At 46.0% G+C, this 17,719-nt stretch overlaps 1 protein-coding gene across 1 annotated transcript in view; it reads left to right on the top strand.

The window, feature by feature from the left end:
* Window positions 1-17,719, top strand: part of LOC112573623 (serine/threonine-protein kinase PLK1-like) — a 40,725-nt gene that overhangs the window by 12,271 nt on the left and 10,735 nt on the right. The window contains 2 exon segments of the mRNA XM_025254157.1: window positions 8,505-8,612; window positions 15,309-15,425. Coding sequence (XP_025109942.1) covers window positions 8,505-8,612; window positions 15,309-15,425 — 225 coding nt within the window.

The following is a 17,719-nucleotide window of genomic DNA, read 5'->3' as shown; positions in this document are numbered from 1 at the left end:
CTCCATCCCACCCCCTCCACACACACATTTCTCTCCATCCCACCCCCCTCACACTTCTCTCCATCCCACCCCCTCCACACACACTTCTCTCCCACCCCGTGTCATCGTCGTCATCCTTGTCACGAAATCGGAGCTGGGCGAGTTGACGGTGACGACTAGCTGCAGCCCATGGCGCCGTCATCTCGCCCCACATCTACTCCAGCGGTCAGTGGGCGGCGCCGTCTGCTCGCCTTGAGGACGAGAGCGAGCGTTGTTAACCCGCCAGCACCGGGGGAGAGGTTTTCAAGGGAACTTTGAAGCCTGTGTCGCAAGTTGGTTTTTTTTTGTGAACAATTTTTTTTTTCTTTCCAAGAAAGTCGAACATAAAAATGTGGAAGGCCATATATGTAGGCATGTAACAACATTAGCAAGTCACGTGGGAAAGAAGGGAGCTAATGAACATCATTACATGGAAAGAGGGAAAGGTATTAAATACGTTGCATTTAGGTTTGAGATAGACTTGCCTGGATGTTGGAATAGTAGGAGACTTTACATATAATTTATATATACATGCACACGTCCTTGATTTTTAATTTCGTATTTCCTGTGGTGGCTGTGAGCCTGTAGAGACCTCTAGTCCAGGGTTGTCCCAACCGCCGGTCTACCTACCAACCGGTTCCTGAACAAGCAAATGGTTGAAAGGCAGCAAAGACTGGGAACTGGTCCCCCTGGGCGCGGGGGTTGGTGCCTCTGAGACACCATGTCGACCCCCACCTACACTCACGATGTGTGACACGGTGGGACGAGGGAGGGTGGTTGTCAGGACGAGACAACTGTTCGCCATGTTGTACATCAGAGGCTGAGAAGCTGAGACACGGAAATGTCGGGGCAAGGCCGTTTGCCAGCGAAGAGAGATTTACAATCATGTATATCATCGTATTATTTATGTGTGAGAGAACAATGCTGTAGTTGTGATCGCTTGATATTTCAGACACGTGTTCCTGTCATCGCTCCCAGTAGCTTTCGGAATTGGTTTTTTGCTGGTCAACAAGCTTTTGCCTGATTAGGCAATGGTTTACTTCGGAAAAATGTTGTTTAGAAATTTAGACACAACGGAGGGAAATATTGGTAAAGACCCACGAAAATATATAAACGTTGACCGTCTAGTAACTCTAGTTCATGCGACATTGTCGCACAGTGTGATGGCGGCCTCTGATGTTCTCCAGGAGAAAGTCCGCTCTCCTGACCCCAGGGTCAATAGGAAGGGGCGTGCGTGTAGTCCGTAGTAGTCGTGGTCATTAGTTTTGGTATTATGTGGTGCCTGTGTGTCGAAGGTTATAACCTGTTGACCTTTCCGACTCGTATACATATTGTGTTGGTTGACAGTGATGGGATGTGTGTGGTGGTTTCATGAAAAGGCTTCCAGCCAGACAGGTAGAGACATGAAGGTGGACGAGCACCTTGGTCCTGACTGCTTGATTCCCCTCCCCTACCTCCCACCTCCCTGTCAGTGGATGGAGTGACTCACCGTTTCTAACCGCGTAGACAGGTTCGTTGATTTTGTAAAAAAAAAAACTCTAAATCGCGTACACACACAAAACAAAACTTGGTTCAGGGGCATCAAAGTGCAAGTGTTTAGGTTGTACACATTGTGTAAATAAATCAAACACTTAAAAGCTGATAGTTCGACATTAGCTGTTATCAGATATCATGGCAGATTTACCTTCACAAAAACGCGATGGCAATAGCAGCAGCTTCTTGACTTACATCACAATCACCATTTTGTTTATTGTCCATTGTACATCTATGTGTACTTTCCGAAATGGTCCAATATTTCAGGTGGGGGTCTGAAACTAAACCTCAACAAATTAAGGAGGGTCTAAAAAATCTCCAGCATCTGTAACTGCTACCTGAAGACCACGTGTTTTAGAGACAGGAACCACTGGGACATTGATAATTAATGTTAATTTTCTTGTGCTTTGCCTAGAAGTAAGTTTATGTCTGTTGTCACCTCTAATTATAATATATTCGTGACAACTGACGTTCAAGAATATATCTTGCTTCAGAGAAAAATAAAACATGTCGAGACATTTTTTGATATGTTGGACAGGATGAGATGTTCATATTTTTTGTCGCTGACACCCTGAGTTGACACCTGCCGTGTGTTCGGTTCTCAAGAGAAGGTTGCCCTCCTCCCCTCTGCTCAGTAAATCTTTAGTTTGCTCAGCGGACAGTGGACGAGAAACAACGAGAACGTGGCGCCACCTTGGGTGACGTATGTTTGGCTCACGTGCTTTCTGTCACCTGCCTCCCAACCCTGGAAGTAAGATGGAGCGACAATCTTTATGACACCGAGGGCTGACAGCCAGTAAACGTGGTGACTCCGGTCCTATCCTCGGTCCTCTCCATGTTCTGGGTGTGTGAATGATAAATATGATAAATGACAGCCATTAACAAAAACTACGACCGAAACTCGCCATTGTGTCTGAGAAGTTTTTCTTATAATACTTTCTCTGTCGAGGGTTTATTACTGACAGGTCATAAACAAGACGAGAAGATTTTCCAAAAGAAACTCGCGTTCAAACAAAAACATTTTTTTAAACCAAGGTACGAAGTCAAGTTGTTATTGCATCCTGGGAACTGTATTCTACATTTTCCATTGTTCTCCGTTTACGAGGCAGCTAGCGACCACTTCTTGGCCGTGGTAGGAGACACGAAATGCTGATGGTTGTGTGAGGTTTGTCGTGTGAAGTGTACTTGTGTGTGAGTCTAGTTGGTAAGATACAATTAAGAGCAACACACACCTGTATATACCTGTATATACCTGCACGTACCCGCTAATTCATTACTTCCGGACCACAGCTGAGTCATTTACCATCAGCGAAGCTGGGTCTGTGTTATGTCCACCATCAGCCACAGTGAAACTATGCAGAAGCCTGTGGAGGACAGATACTTGGCACAGAAGGTGCCAGACTTTGCCTGGGGGAGGAGGTGAGGACGTGCGCCGCTGCACGCAGGCTTCGCAAATTTTGATTCCTCAATCTAATCGTGGAGTTGCCGGCCTGTATCTTCATGGAATGGAGGTTTGCTTGCCTTGGCATCCGGCGGTCTCCCCCGGAAATCTTACTTTAGCTTGGCTGGCTTTATGGACGGTCCTGCGTGTGGCTCCTTCCTTCCAGTCCTTGCTGTGGTTACTACCTGCGTCACTCACTTCATTGCCCTCGTCTTGTCCTCGAGCAGTGCTTTGAGGCATTGCATTTACACCTGTCGGCGATGATTTTCAAGAATATATTGGACATTCTTGAGATGTTTTCTTTGCGGCGCACGCTACTTAGTTATCTAAAACTTCGTGCCAGAGAGATGAAAAACCTCGCAGAAAATATATTTAGGACATTATCTTTATTCTTTCGAAAGCGTGCGTCCTCGGTTATGATAAACAAAGTTATGGTTGCATTTTCCTGGACCTTCAGGGTTGATAGTGCGAAGCCAAATGCTTGTCTGGCCGGATTTAGCTTGCAGTCTTCCGGTGTGGGGAGGTCGTGCTCGATTTTATCTTCCGGATGTGAAGAGGTCATAACGAGGAGGTAGAAGACATGGGTGGTCGATGGTGCGGAAAGTCTGTCAATGTTCGGAGCTTTTCTCAGAATGGAAAAGGAAACGAATACCGGAGAAATGAAGCAAGCAAGCACGTCAGACCACGTCCAGTGGGAAAGATTACATGGAAAAAATATATAAAAGAAGAAGCACAGCTGCACATGGGTGGCTTATGGTCTGATGCTGGTGATAACCTGCTTGATAACAGCAATGAGTTCCACACTTCTTGCCAACGCACCTGTTGAAATCATTTGGAGAGACGCGTGAAGAACGTGGATTGGAACTACAAGCTGCAGGCTGGAACTGAGTTGTGTTCCGCAGATTGACTCACTGGGGCTGTCCAGTGGCACAGCGGTTAGCGCCTGTCACCAACACACTGAGGGTTGACTGTCCTGGGTTCAGCTCTCGTCTCGGGCACGCTGTTCTTTCTCTGCACGTGACATCTGTTTACAGGGCTGGCTGTCTTGCAGTGATATAGTCAGCGTATGAGCTTTTTTGTGGAGAGGTACAGGAGATGCTGTACAGTTCCACTGAACGTAATTTTAAAATATTATAATTTTATTGCCTTTTGCCCCCTGTGTCTGAGTGAGAAGAGGAGGCATCAACAAATGGAAAGCGACACCTGTAAATGAGAAGCTTGATGTGTCGGTGTAGTGAATCGAAACCTCCGGGCGTATCTAAACGTATGGGTATTGTCTGCGCATGCGCACGAAGCGAAACTTCACTACCGCCTGGTAGTTTACTTGAAATAAAAGTAAAGGACGAAACATTACAGGACATACTAAATAAAATGGCATTGGAAAAGCAAAATTATACAACTCACAATATGCTTTGAGCTGGTTTTTGATAAATAAACATCCGATGGATTAGTAAATATTTTCTTGGGTTTATTTATCAAAAACCAGATCAAAGCATATTGTGAGTTGTATAATTTTGCTTTTGCAATGCTATTTTATTTCGTAATGTTTTGTAATGTTTCGTCCTTTACTTTTATTTCAAGTAAACTACCAGGCGGTAGTGAAGTTTCGCTTCGTGCGCATGCGCAGACAATACCCATACGTTTAGATACGCCCGGAGGTTTCGATTCGCTACATCGGCAGGTGTCGACCTTTGGAGTTAGCCACCTGAGACTGACGCCTGACACGCTTAGCTAACCTCACCTGTAGTGTTATCACCTTGTCACCTTGACCTCACCACTATTTATAGACTGACCCTTCAAGTCCATATCAGACTTTCGCGAAAGGCTCCGTTGGTCTTTTTCCCCTTGTGAATCCATCCACCCGACACCCGCCAAACCTCCCGCAGCAGCTTTCTACAGACCACACCACCTTGTCACCCTGGGTCACTCTCAGGGCAACGGTTGCAAGGAAGAGACGAGGACGGGATGTGTCGAGCCTTGGACAATCGAGGACAAAGAAACTGCGGACCTCGTTCTATGGAAAGGGAAGAGAACGGGATGGGTGGGGTCTGAGACTGGAGACAGTCTTGAAATCATGCGAAGCACGAAGAACACAGCTGTCTGGGCTGAGGGTAGGAGAAAGATGTTAGTAGGAGGAGTGAAGGAGTGAAGGACGTTCGAACCTCTTGACCGTTGTCAGCTCACGTGACCTCACTGCGTCACAAACAACGGCGCACCGCAGCAGATTCCCCTTTGTCTGTTGCTAGGCGATTCCAAATCAGAATCCACAAACAACGACCATTCCTCTCGGCCATTGTGGACACACACACAAAGTGGAGGGAAGGAGATGAAAGAGAAGAAAAAAAATGAACGGCGAAACTGAGATTATAGACCAGACGCCATCATTGATTTCGAGAGGGAAATTCTTCCAAAACATTGTTTCCTCGGCTTCACTTGTCCTTCAAAACTTGACCGAGGTCCCAAAACGCGTCAGCAATAAAAAAACAAAAACAAAAACAACCGAACATGCGCGCAAAAGTGTCGTCTCTCAATCTTTTTTTTTTTTTTCCATTTCTTTCTTCAAACTGTGGTAAATGAGTGAAAAAATACATGAAGCTAAGTTACAGCTGAACCACACATTTGCGGACACAAGCTTTATTTAACATTCAGTAGGTCGCAACATCCGCGTGTGTGACAGTTGAGAAAAATTCCAGTAGAAAAAAACGGACGGTAAGATATTTGCTAACCGCCAGCCTGGAGATTTATAAGCCAGTGAGAGTGTGAGGGAGTGAGAGAGAGAAGCAAGAGTCAACCTGCGGTCACAGTATCAGCCTGTAGTCAGACGACAGGTAGTCTCTGAGCTATTAATAGACCTGCTGATAGATAAATTACTTATTTACCTGTCTCTAACATCCAGGTAGGGTCACCAAACAGCAGTGGGGTGGGGATAGAGGGAAGGAGGTGCTGGCCAGCACGACTCTGCAGATTCTAGGATTTACCTGTACAACTGGCAGGATGTTTCCCAACACACCCCGACTACCCACCCACCCCTGTGTCCCCGAGCCATTGCTGACCTAGCGAGGAAACTAATGAGACAGGAAATCATCCTGGAGGGAAAGAGGGGATGCGAGAAAGGGGGATACAGTACTACAAAACATTGTCGGACAGAGTTAAGCCGCTGTGTGTAGGCTGTAAGGTGATGGATTGGAGGAGGGAGAGATTATAGCCAAAACGAATTTGTTCTCATCTCTTCCCTCTGTTGCCACCTCTCCCTTGACGATTAGGTGTGCTGTGTTCAGTTCTCGTCGTGGACACTGTGTTCTTTTCCCATCCCGCACCATCTGCCGACAGCACTAGTTGTTATATCGTGATAGAACCGTAGCTGCTTTCTTGGTGAACCATCCCAGTTCCCCTTCAGCAGAACCTCCTTCCCCTTATCCCCTTCCTTCGCTCTGCTATTATTTGCCCTCTGCTGCGATTGCCTCCCTTCAAGCCCCTTCAGCATCCCGCCCTCGGTCCCCAATGTTGACACACGGGTCTGACCCAAGTCCAGTGAGGTCAGCACCGACAGCGGCTTCTACCTGTGGTGTGACGTTTGGAGTCTGACCTCGGGCTGTCGATGTCGTCGGCGGTGGGTTTGTGAGCGGCGCTCAGTGTCACTTGTTTGCAGGCAGATGGCCCCAGGGTCCTTGGCTGTGGACGCTGACAAGTCCATACTGTGCATGACCAGGGTTTTATTTTTTCGGATGTCGACTCCGAAATGCTCGTGGTATTGCTTGGAAACAATGTGCTTCTATGTCTTGTTCTCTCTCTGGGGTGTCTTCCTTTTGTTTTTGTTTGTTTGGAGTTAGAGAGAAAGGACAGAGCAAGCAAACATCTTTCCTGTCTTTCCATACACAGACTGGAAAAGGTCTCGATTCCTTCAGGGCTTGGGAGGGGGAATCTATAAATGATCGAGACACGTGCTCAAGAAAAATATTGTATTATGGTTAACGAAATTCGCTTCTTCCCGACTCGCAGAAAATTGTTCTTTTGAATCAACAAAATATTTACTGGTAATTCACGAGCGCTTAAAATGGAGACGAACTACAAATGTTAAATTTTGTCTGTAACTGTCATTTGTCGGAAAATCTCGTCTCTACAGCTGATGATCAAAGTGAGCTTTTCCGTCCTGCAATCGTCCCACAAGATGCTGAGACATGGAGATGTGTGAGTGGCTCACCATCGATCTTCTCTTGCTTGCCTTGTCGGAGCAGATCGAAACTTTCAAGTGGCGTTCATTTCTTTGCCCGGACCACGCGCATGCACCCGGGGTATGAGAATCCTTGCCACTGTCGTGGTTAGGTGTGCATTTATTGCTCTTCACACGCAGTTCACCTGTCATCGTGCACCCGTCGTGTTGCTGTTCTGATCACGTGGACGTTAGAATCGTGCCGCGTGCGTTCTGACAGCACGACCTGATATCCTCCGTGTCCGGAGGGATAGCATTCCAGAGTTGCGCCCTGTATCTATATATCACCCAAACGAAGTCAACAGTGTACAAAGTATGTGGGCCAGACTGTTGACCTCTGACTTCTGTGCTCTCCTGTTGCTAAACAGCTGCAGCATTGCACTACAGCAACTCCCAGCAAGCACCGCTCTGCCGCCATGAACCACATCTTTGTTGGTGAACAGGTAGACAGGACTAGGGAGCTCAAGCGTCCTGCTGGTGACAGGTGAAAACAGGTGGGTGACCACACCCTGGTAACGATCTCCTGTCCCAGGCTGAAGGTCGAGGGAAGGCAGTTCACGCTGCTCGCCTCTAAACATCTCTCAGTCCCTCTCACCCTCCGGCCCTCGGGTGTGGCTCGGAAAATCACGGGAGACGTGTTGCATGACCAGGATGTCGGTCAGTCCATCAGCATCAACGGATGGTTTCGCTGGTAGTCAAACCAAAAGTTATGTTTTGTTAGGATGCGTTGATTTATTATTTTGTGTTGCATGTGTTAGTGCATGAAGGAGTATGATAAAAGTCGTATTGACATCCTTGTGCCACCGCGCCCCCTACCCCACCACCAGCACCACCATCTCTTGATTCAGCAGCTGGGTACAAAAATATAAAGAACGAAAAAAGTAACACTGGTAACTGTGGGTCTGTAGGACTGTAGGGTGTGGGTCTGTGGACCTGTGGGACTGTGGACCTGTTGGTCTGTAGGCCTGGATGGTTGTGGGCAAGCACGTCAAGAAAGACCGTCAGGTGGGTTATCGCCCCTGATGTGCAAGCGATCGTCCTGTTTCCGTCATTCACAATTCTCAACTTTTGCAAAAAGCCATTTACGTACAAATGTATGAAATAACTTGTGTTTACACAGATGGTCATAGGGGTATACTTGACAATGTGTTTAATAAAATATTCCAAGGCTTTTAGAAGGAGTTGTAACGCACAGGAGCAGAAGCTTTTTATTTGGGCAAAGAGTGAATTAAATAGCGGTGGAAGACATTTGCAAATGTTTTATTAATATTTATAATTTTACCTTATATTACTTTTTTTCAGGGTGGATTTGCACGATGTTACGAGCTGCTCAGCCTGAAGACCTACACAGTGTACGCTGGCAAGATCATCAGCAAGAGCAGAATCTGCAAACCACATCAAAAACAAAAGGTGAGCTGGTCTTCCCGATACAAAGGGAAACAGTTCTAGAGTATAGGTTACTGTTACTGTTAACACCCAGAAATGTGAGAGGAGAATTGTTTCTTCTACATTGTGGGTTGAGTGTCAAGACACAAGATGTATCGCTAGAAGGTTCTGAGAGCTGGAGACTGCGGTTGGTTCCTTACCAAACTCTTCATGCAGTCGCTGAACGAGCATCATGTTTCTCGGTTCCCTCCACATATCAGATGTAGGGTACATGTATGAGCTTACTCCCTGCACGTGCGGGGACAGGGTATCCGCTTCCACCTAGAGCTAACGTTGCTAAAGGGTAGATTTCCAGCAAGGGGATTAAACCATATACCTTTACAACAGGTGGTTACAACTTTATACCCCCAGCAAGCTGGGAGACCTCAGGATAATGTGGTTTTTGCCACCAGGGTCCTGAAAAAAAATCCAGCTAAACACATTTTATCGCGTATGGAAATAGAGCTGTAATTCCTCTCCCCCCTGTGAACCAAGACCACCTCCCCTTGCCCTAACAAGGTGCCTCGTTAAAGAACATAAAGATTAGGAAGAAACGTCCCAAGCAGGAAATATGATTAGATATCGGAGCCCGAGACAGCTGTACCCGATATCCAGTGACCAGACTGTCACAATCTCCACGGGTATCAGCACCAAGCGGGACATGCTGTGCTTAGCTCATTGCTGTAGACACGGGTGGATCCGACAACCAGAGGAGTTTTATTTTAAAGGTAGAGGGAGAAAATAGTTTTTGTTGACAGTTAACGCATTGTGGATATAATCAGGGTGAATCAGCACGAGTGAGACATCTTTACAAATGGATTATTGAATATTTGTTTTCCTTTTATTTTCACATTTATTTGAAATCCCAAATGAGCGTTCGTTCAAACAAACGGATTTCTGATGGAAGTAGGCACAATATTACATGTTAAAGTCCCATATCTCGCCATAAAAAGTGGGAAGGGATTCGAGAATCTGGATGAAGGGGGGGTTAAGTGTATAATCCCCATGGCTTTGCAAGAGAAACATATCAGACTAACTAGCGCACGTATACAAAAGTTTAACAAGCCTGAACGAAATGCTTGGAGTAGATGTTCACATGACCAGGTTCGTTTCTGATAAGGCATATGGCATATTGTATCCACATGATGTTCATGATCAGTAGATTTATGGAGTCCACTCCCCCTCCCGCCTGTTTTCGTCACGTGTACACTATCAGCCTTTTATTGTCATTGTTGCTGCCATGAGTTTGTCCTCCAGGGCTCTCGTGTGAAGCTCGGGAACCGTTGTGAAGCTCAAGTCGCAGTAAAAGAAACGAGAAGATTAACCCCTCAGGTCGTAAAGCTCGAGAAGGCGGCCTTTCCTCCCTTGTTACCCATAAATTCCTACTTGTCACTTCTTCCAGTCACCAAGCACCGACAGCAGAATTCTTGTAGGAAACAAGCGACGAGATTTAAAACAAACCCATTGAGGGCCAGAAGAAATTGTAGGACAAGCAAATCTGGGCTTGCCAGTGTATATACAGTGTTTGTACTCATAGTAGTGTGAACATGGGGAGGAGTCGGCAACACCACTGGATGGCAGTGCATGCCTGGTAGGACTTGCAGGTAAGGTCAGAGGTAGAAAATCCTTGTATGGTTCAAAGGAGTATTTTTTTAGACAGGTGTGTATTGTGTGCAATATCCTCCTCCTTCCTCGTTAAACCAGGGAGTGCGTTCTGTGACAGACTGGCAGCACCACCTGTACCATGATGGTGTGTTTGTTTTCATTTTCCAAAAAATGGTTTAGTATTACTCGATAAATAATTTTTAAAATGACAATTCTTTAAAACGTAGGTTAAAGCGTGCGTATCACAGACGAGTGTCACCCAACTACGATACACGTTCCACAAGTTGGACTGTCGACCTCCGAATGTCTGTCAGTTGTATACAGATGTTCTCGTTATCACATCCAGTGAATACGCTGCTCGTTCACAGCTCGAGAATTTTTTTAAACTCTTTCCACCCAGTCAAGTCCATCATGCGTGGGTCCGACAGAGAAACAGATTACAACTCGTCCTCCATGAAGCTGGAACTCGAGACAAAAGATTCCGGTTTTAGTGAGTCATTTCTCTTGTCTGTTGTTCCTTTGCCGGTGAGTACTGTGAGTAGTTGGGGCGGGCAGAAGGCCTGTGTAAACAACTCATTGTGTGTGTGTGATGCTTGCAACATTTACTGGTTGGTGGTGGCTTGCCTTTAGTTTGACGCCCTCCGGCCGAAACAAGGATCTTGTTCTTGCAATGAGACCAGCGCTCGGTGGCGAGGACACCAACACCTGGTGTGTGTCTCCTTTGTCGATTCCATGAGCTTGTACAGTCGCGTTACCGATTTCCACAAGACTGTGTCAAGACTTAATTTTGAGTGTAGTCGGGTGGACTAGGTTTTCATACTGGCATACAGGGGGATACAAAACTGGAAGGGGTGCTGCCATGTCGGTCGTTGACTTCCCAGTGAAGTTAGAAACGTTTTGTCTTCAGATCGCCCTCACGCACGCACGCACCGTGGCCAAACAAAAGGCTTTGACGAATCGTTTGTCTTTGTGCTTCCAGGAAAATTAGCATACCCGCAATGACCCACGACCCGATGCTGTGGAGAATTTTTAGTTTTCCGCGGATTCATTGTCGCATGATTCATCGCGATTTCTGCTCATAAATGTGCGAGTGTGAGTGGCTCGCTGTACCCAGCACACGATGTCAATGCTGCAGCGACCTTTGACCCGCTGCTGAGTGACAGCTGGAGACTTTCTTTACGGGACACGTTGGTCGAAAGTGAGTCATAGTCATCAAAAGATTTAATAACAGCCTTATAAAAGTATTTGCGAAACATAGATACATGTGTTCATTGAGGCAGAACCCTTGTAGACCGCTGCACACGAGGTCGGAAGGTGCTGGACTTTTACCTTCGCTTCCACCAAAAGCATGCTTTGTCATATTTTGCGGGAAATAAAACTTTGCTCAACATATAATAGAAACGTGCAAAAGTTTTCATGTCTGAAAGTACAGATTTTGTGTAAGAATGACTTTGAAGTTGGAACTATATGCCGTGTTGAGCTCGCGGAACAACAGCCAAAGTCTGAATGTATCGCTCCGCCGTCACCGGAATTACTTTTTGTGTTGTAATCAGTTGCCATGGAGACAGTGTGCATCGTCTTCTCGGGTTGAACGACTTTATTCAATTTTTTGTTTGTTTTTGAGAGTAGATTTTCTTTTTTAAAAAATGTAGGAAGCGAACTTAGGATAAGTCGGGTGGCTGTAAAGAGGTGAGCAGTTGTACCCTGAGTTACCCTGAGTGACTCACTTCGTCACTTGCTGTGGGCGGGTGGGCACAGCACCCGCATGTTTGGTTTCCAGGGGAACAAATCGAGACACCGATCATTTGTCCCCAGGTCGCCTTGACGATGGCCTTCAATTAAGCAGGAGACAGAATATGACTTAGTGACCTGAGTGTAGTCGTGGTTTTCTTTTCCAGCAACCCAAACAGTTCCTCCTTCTTGCTCAGATGCACAGACATAAAGATTTTTGATAGACGTATATAAGACACAAAATTTGGATCTGAAAAAATAACCAAAATAACTTGTCTCGCCGCGGAATGTGAACACCTCCAAACCTCCATCCGCAGCCTGCCGCCATTCACATCCGCCCACCACCTGACACAACCTGATGCACAGACTTTATGAATGCACGAGGTGTGAAAGGTGCCACACTGCTGCCCTTAGTGTCTACTTGTGCTTATCGTTAATGTATAAAGTTCAAAAACCGCGCGGAGTAGCGGTGAGGGTGTGTCGGGAGGGGGAGGTGTGCGCAGTGACCCCGGTGTCGTGTGTGCTGTGGGGGGTGGGGGCGAGAGCAGCGACCTCCACGCTGTGTGCACTTTACACTCGACTGACTACTGGTGTGGTGTGTGGGGGAGGAGGGGGAGCTAACGACGACAGCCATGTTGGATCCTCCCCCCCCCCACTAGCCACCCAGCAGGCGCGTCGCACATCAGTGAACCGACTGTCGGCTGCACCTCGTTTTTTGCGATAAAAACGCTCGTTACGTGAAAGGCACGTAGCACGTAGATGTCAGACGTATGGGCTCCTTACCACTCCCTCCCCCAACCTCCAACACACATCTCACCCCCAACCCACCCACACACGTTAGGGCAGCAGATGGTGAGCTCAAGATGTTAACCACTGCTTTGGTAGGGAGGGGGATTTAAATTGCCAAAGTGATCCTTTGTATTTTATATTTTACATTTTTGAGATAGTGTATCAAATGCTGAGGTGGTGTTTCATTCAAAGATGTACAAGGGACCATCTAGCATACACATGATTATCCAGGGTCACTATCGCTTTTTTCTACCACTAATACAGTGAGCATTGGCTGCTCGGGGTTCGGATCTCGTCTCAGGCCTGCTGCTTTGTCTGCATACACCTGCTGGCTCAGCCCCCTACTTCCCTCCGACACAGCCGTGGTTGCCGACGGCGTAAAAACCCAAATTCCACCCCACAGGCCCCACCTCAACCTTCGTTCCCCTCCTGCAAATTCTCTTCCCCACCTGCTCACTCACCCACCCTGAAATTTTATTTTACTTACAAAATTAGAATGGGACAGACAGTGTGACTCTCCGCATCCCTCATCTCCCCACCACACACACACCTACCCGTGTTTTGCTGTATGAGATGTTAGTTGGTGTCTCTGTGTGAGGTCAGTGGACACTGGGGCTTGCACAGGGATCTCGGGATGGCGAGAAGTAGGTCCAGAGGGAAGTGGGGGGCTGCTGGCCGAGACGTGTCAGGTTTTACCGCCAGGCTGCTCGTCCGTCGAGAGATTAGCCATCGTTACCCGAGTGTAGTTTCAGCAGATGACTTGTTGCACAGCTCAGTCCTGTACAGAAATACAGACTGCACCTCTCTGGCCGGGGCTGGTGTTGCTATGAGACAGGGTGAATGTGAACAGCATGGCCGACAGCCGTTTCTTTGTCTTGTTTGCACTGGGGTCGATGTCTGGGCCTCCACTGGGGAGGGAGCTCGGGCGAGGCGATGAAAACCTGCTTTGTAACGAGAGTGAGTGGTCCCGGTGGGTTATTCCTTGGGTCAGTCAGAGCAGGCAAAAGACATTTACTTGTTGTACATCTACATACTGTTACAAGCCACACAGTTCGTCCTGATTACTGATGCACCGTGCCTCAAGGTGGCGCTGTCTGCCGCAATAAGAGTGAGCGCTGTTCACAAGACACTTGGGCTTGCTAGTAGTCCAGTCTCATGAATTACTTCACTTACAAGGGAAGAGGCTTTACAGAAAAGTTTTCATCCTTATTCCAAGTATTTCTAGCGATCAGTCTCGGAGTGTGTCGTGGCTGACAAGTTGACTGAACCCCTAACATTCTCTGCCATTTTTTCTCCTGTGTCCTGGGCGTGTCTTTTGCCAGGGCCACCTCCATGTTTAAGGTCTCTCTCTCTCCTGTCCCGTTCGTTTGACTGCAAACTTGCATATCGCAAACACCTGTCCGTTTCTCTGTTTTACATCATTACAGCCAAAGAGTGCTATAAATAGCCTTCGTCAGCTCTGCTTCTCGCTCGAGCGTGTCCTGGAAAAAAGTGGTGACCTCTCCCTTTTGCCCTCCTTCTGTGACCTACTTTTGACTCTAAAGGTCTCAGTGATTATTGTCCTGATAGGAACATCATAAACGGGAAATAGGTCTGGGGAGTGGCGTGGTCAGTGAAATGTTTGTTCACACACACCCCCTGCTCCCCAATAAAGTTCAGATGTCTAGGTCTCCGTGCTCTGCTTTTTAAAACTGCTCCTGGCCTGAGTGTGTGGAGAGAAGGGCGTGGCCATCCAAGTGAATCGTTTGCACGCGGCTTACAGAGGGTTAGTTCTCCACCACACTTCTGAAAGAGCTTTATTCAGATGTTAATCACAGGTGTCTCGTATGACTTTCACATTAAAGAGTGCTGCCAGCCTGGAGGGTACTCACGGACCTAGTTATGAGACTCGTCTAGCCACTCTCTCTGTTTCTCTCTCACACATTCACACAGCCTTTCTGTCTCTCATTTCTCTCACACACTGTATGTCGTTGCCTCTTATGGTGTGTACATGGTGGATGTTAAAATCGTAAGCAGAACTACACAAGTAAAATGTCAAAGCACCACTTAAATGTTTGTATGCACATATTTCGTGTTAAAATATGTCAGTATCTGGTTAAAGACCGACCCGAGCGCAGATTTATTGTTTTTAATGACCTGTGGTTTTATTTCAATTAATAGTTTTTAGCCAACTTTTTATTTGACAGCTACACGCGGGTCTGTGAAACAAGTGCAAACATGTTTGCATGATGCACTCATTCCTCTTGCTGTCCTGGCATACAGGACAAGCACTGGCCCCCATCTGACCACTTGACAGAAGGTCTTTTGTGGTTGGAGGTAACATGAGTCGGGGAGCTGCTGCTGTCAAAGATAAAGCTGCCTGCATGGCACCAAATAGTTCTTCCCCTTCACTCCCATCTGCTTCACGGCACTAAGTGGGTTCACAGTGCAACCCAAACCCTGTGTCGCGACACTCCTTCATGTTTATTATGTCATTCATTATATTTTTGATCGTGCATATTTGGTGTTTAGTTGTCGTTGTATGTAAAACATCACCAAATGTCTGATGTCTTGCAGATCCTCCGTGAGGTGGACTTGCAACGAGACCTCAAGCATAGAAACGTGGTGGAGTTCATCAGCTACTTTGAAGACGATGACAACGTGTACATCATCTTGGAGAACTGCAGCCGAAAGGTGAGCACTGACTGGCAGGCAGTGTTCTCACTTCCTTTACTTTCTCCTTTACTCATCTCATCAGCTCCATTCCCCACCAACTCACAAACAAACCTTTTGTATTAAAAACTAATTGCATCCCATTACACATGACAACAACTCTAAATGCCCACTTTTTTGTATCTTACAGTTTAATGACCAGGGAAAATAAAAAATTAAACACGATCCCTGTCTTGTGGTGGATGAGGAGATTAAGGCAGTGGACAAAGTATCATAGTTTCACACTTACACTGACAGATGCACTAACTGTGGCTATAGCTTTTTGTGATATAAAGTTTATTTTAAATGTAAGTTATGTGAGGTTTGAATGTAAATGACAAGTCTAGACTGTAAGTAATAGCACCAGGGCTAACAAGATTATAACTATGAAAACTGGGGAGAGTGGTTTGGCAGTTTATCATCAATGTTGAGCACACTGAATTCTAGATGGACATGCTGAGTCATGCTGAGCACATTGAGTCATGTTGAGCAATCATTGTGCCAACTCAGATAAAGAGAAGAGGAGGAAATGGCGGGCAATGTCGACCTTTTGCTGTGGACGATTAGTAAAGGCCGGAGACGAAGATGCTTTGACATTTCATGGCATTTTACAGTCGTGCTGTGCTGAGATCATGTAGGATGTCGGACATGTTTTGTAGCTGTGCCCAGGCTCAAGAGATTTTTGGGGGGATGGGAGCAATATAAAGAAGGGACAAATGTGGGTGGAAGGATAAAGTTTTCTTTGTTTGTTGTTGTTTTTTAAGGAGCTTAGCAGTTGTGACCATGAGATTTTCGTCTCCAAAAGTCGTGTCACCCATAGACGAAGGTCAGCTTATGCAATCCGCTCGCTCAACCCTCTTAGGTCACTCCCAGGGTCGAGGTTGCAGCACACCAGTGATGTGATGGGCCTGTAACTAGGTGATGAAGTTCTGTTGTCTGGCAGCTTTCAGTCACATACCTGGTCTTTTGTATCCAGTAAAGCCCCATGACCAAATGATGAGAGATGATTTTAAGGGATGGTTGACAGACACGTGACTTTAAAAAAGTTAATGTACATACCCACAATATTAAAGTTAAGTACAGTCAAACTTCTACAAGTCGAAACTTCAAGAGATCGATGAAAAAAAAGTTACGGAAGGTTTGAGTTCAGAAAGTTTGTTGAAAAAAGAACATGTCTTTAATTCTGCATGTGCTCGCGCATCATTGTTCCCAGCAAAAGTCTGTTATGGACATCTGACAACAATTTCTCTTCATTTCTTTTAAAAGAAATGAGTCGATGACAGTGAGTCAAAAAATGTTCATGGGTACATCTTCGTGCGACCCAGTCAATGAACGAATGTCATTCTGCATGTTTCTCTCCTCCTCAGGTCAGAAGTGATGGCAGTTCACACGTTTTTCCTATACAGAAAGGAGAATATGGGAAGCGCAGGGTTGATGGGGGAGGAGTACATGATTTTACACTTTTCACATATTTTCTAATGGTTTCAACATGCTGACTGGTTTAAAATTATTTGAGTTGTGGAAGTTTCTAAGCTTAGCTGATTCAAGCTACGGAAGTTGAATATGCATTGCTTGAATGGGAAACCAAGCAATTTATGTTTATAACCCCAGTTTGTCAGAAGTACAGACGTCAAAGGGTTTAAAAGGAGTAAATCAGAATAGAGACATAAATAGAGACATAAAATTTTGCGTTTAAGCCTTGTGAAAGTAGTAACCAGGGACAGAGATGGTAGAGGCAGTTAAAAGTTCTCAATGTTTCAAAATGAACAAGAGTGCTTTCAGTACACATGCCCTAAGTGCAAGAAGTGTGTGTGGGATACAGGGGGGCTCAACACTAATTGCCTGCACTGGCCCCTGATAACAAGGTTTTATGTTGCAGACACTTCCTGCTCATGGTAGTGCAACATCTACAAAAATGCTATGAGGTCTTCATTTAGGTTTTCAGGTTAAGCGCATCAATCATCTGGGGTTGGAGATGTGTTGCACAGACTTTCTTGAACTGAGCATTCATCTCGTTAGGTGTTAAAACTAATATTTACACCTGCACATATTCTAATACATGAAAGTAATTACATGCAATGGTGTATGTCTTAGACATCTACATTTAGAGTTTAAATCTGTTTGGGGATATAGGAGGTATGTACAAGTTTTAGGAACTTGAACTTAGCATCACGTCATGTGATGAAAGTCTATAGCACTAGGATTAAAAAGTTGGAGTATGTTTGAACTGCATTCTTCCCTGAGGTATCCTTTATCAACCTTCATAGACCATAACT

This window comes from Pomacea canaliculata, linkage group LG10 (assembly GCF_003073045.1).
Source record: "Pomacea canaliculata isolate SZHN2017 linkage group LG10, ASM307304v1, whole genome shotgun sequence".
NCBI lineage: Eukaryota > Metazoa > Mollusca > Gastropoda > Architaenioglossa > Ampullariidae > Pomacea > Pomacea canaliculata.
This window is presented reverse-complemented; position numbering and strand designations above follow the sequence as displayed.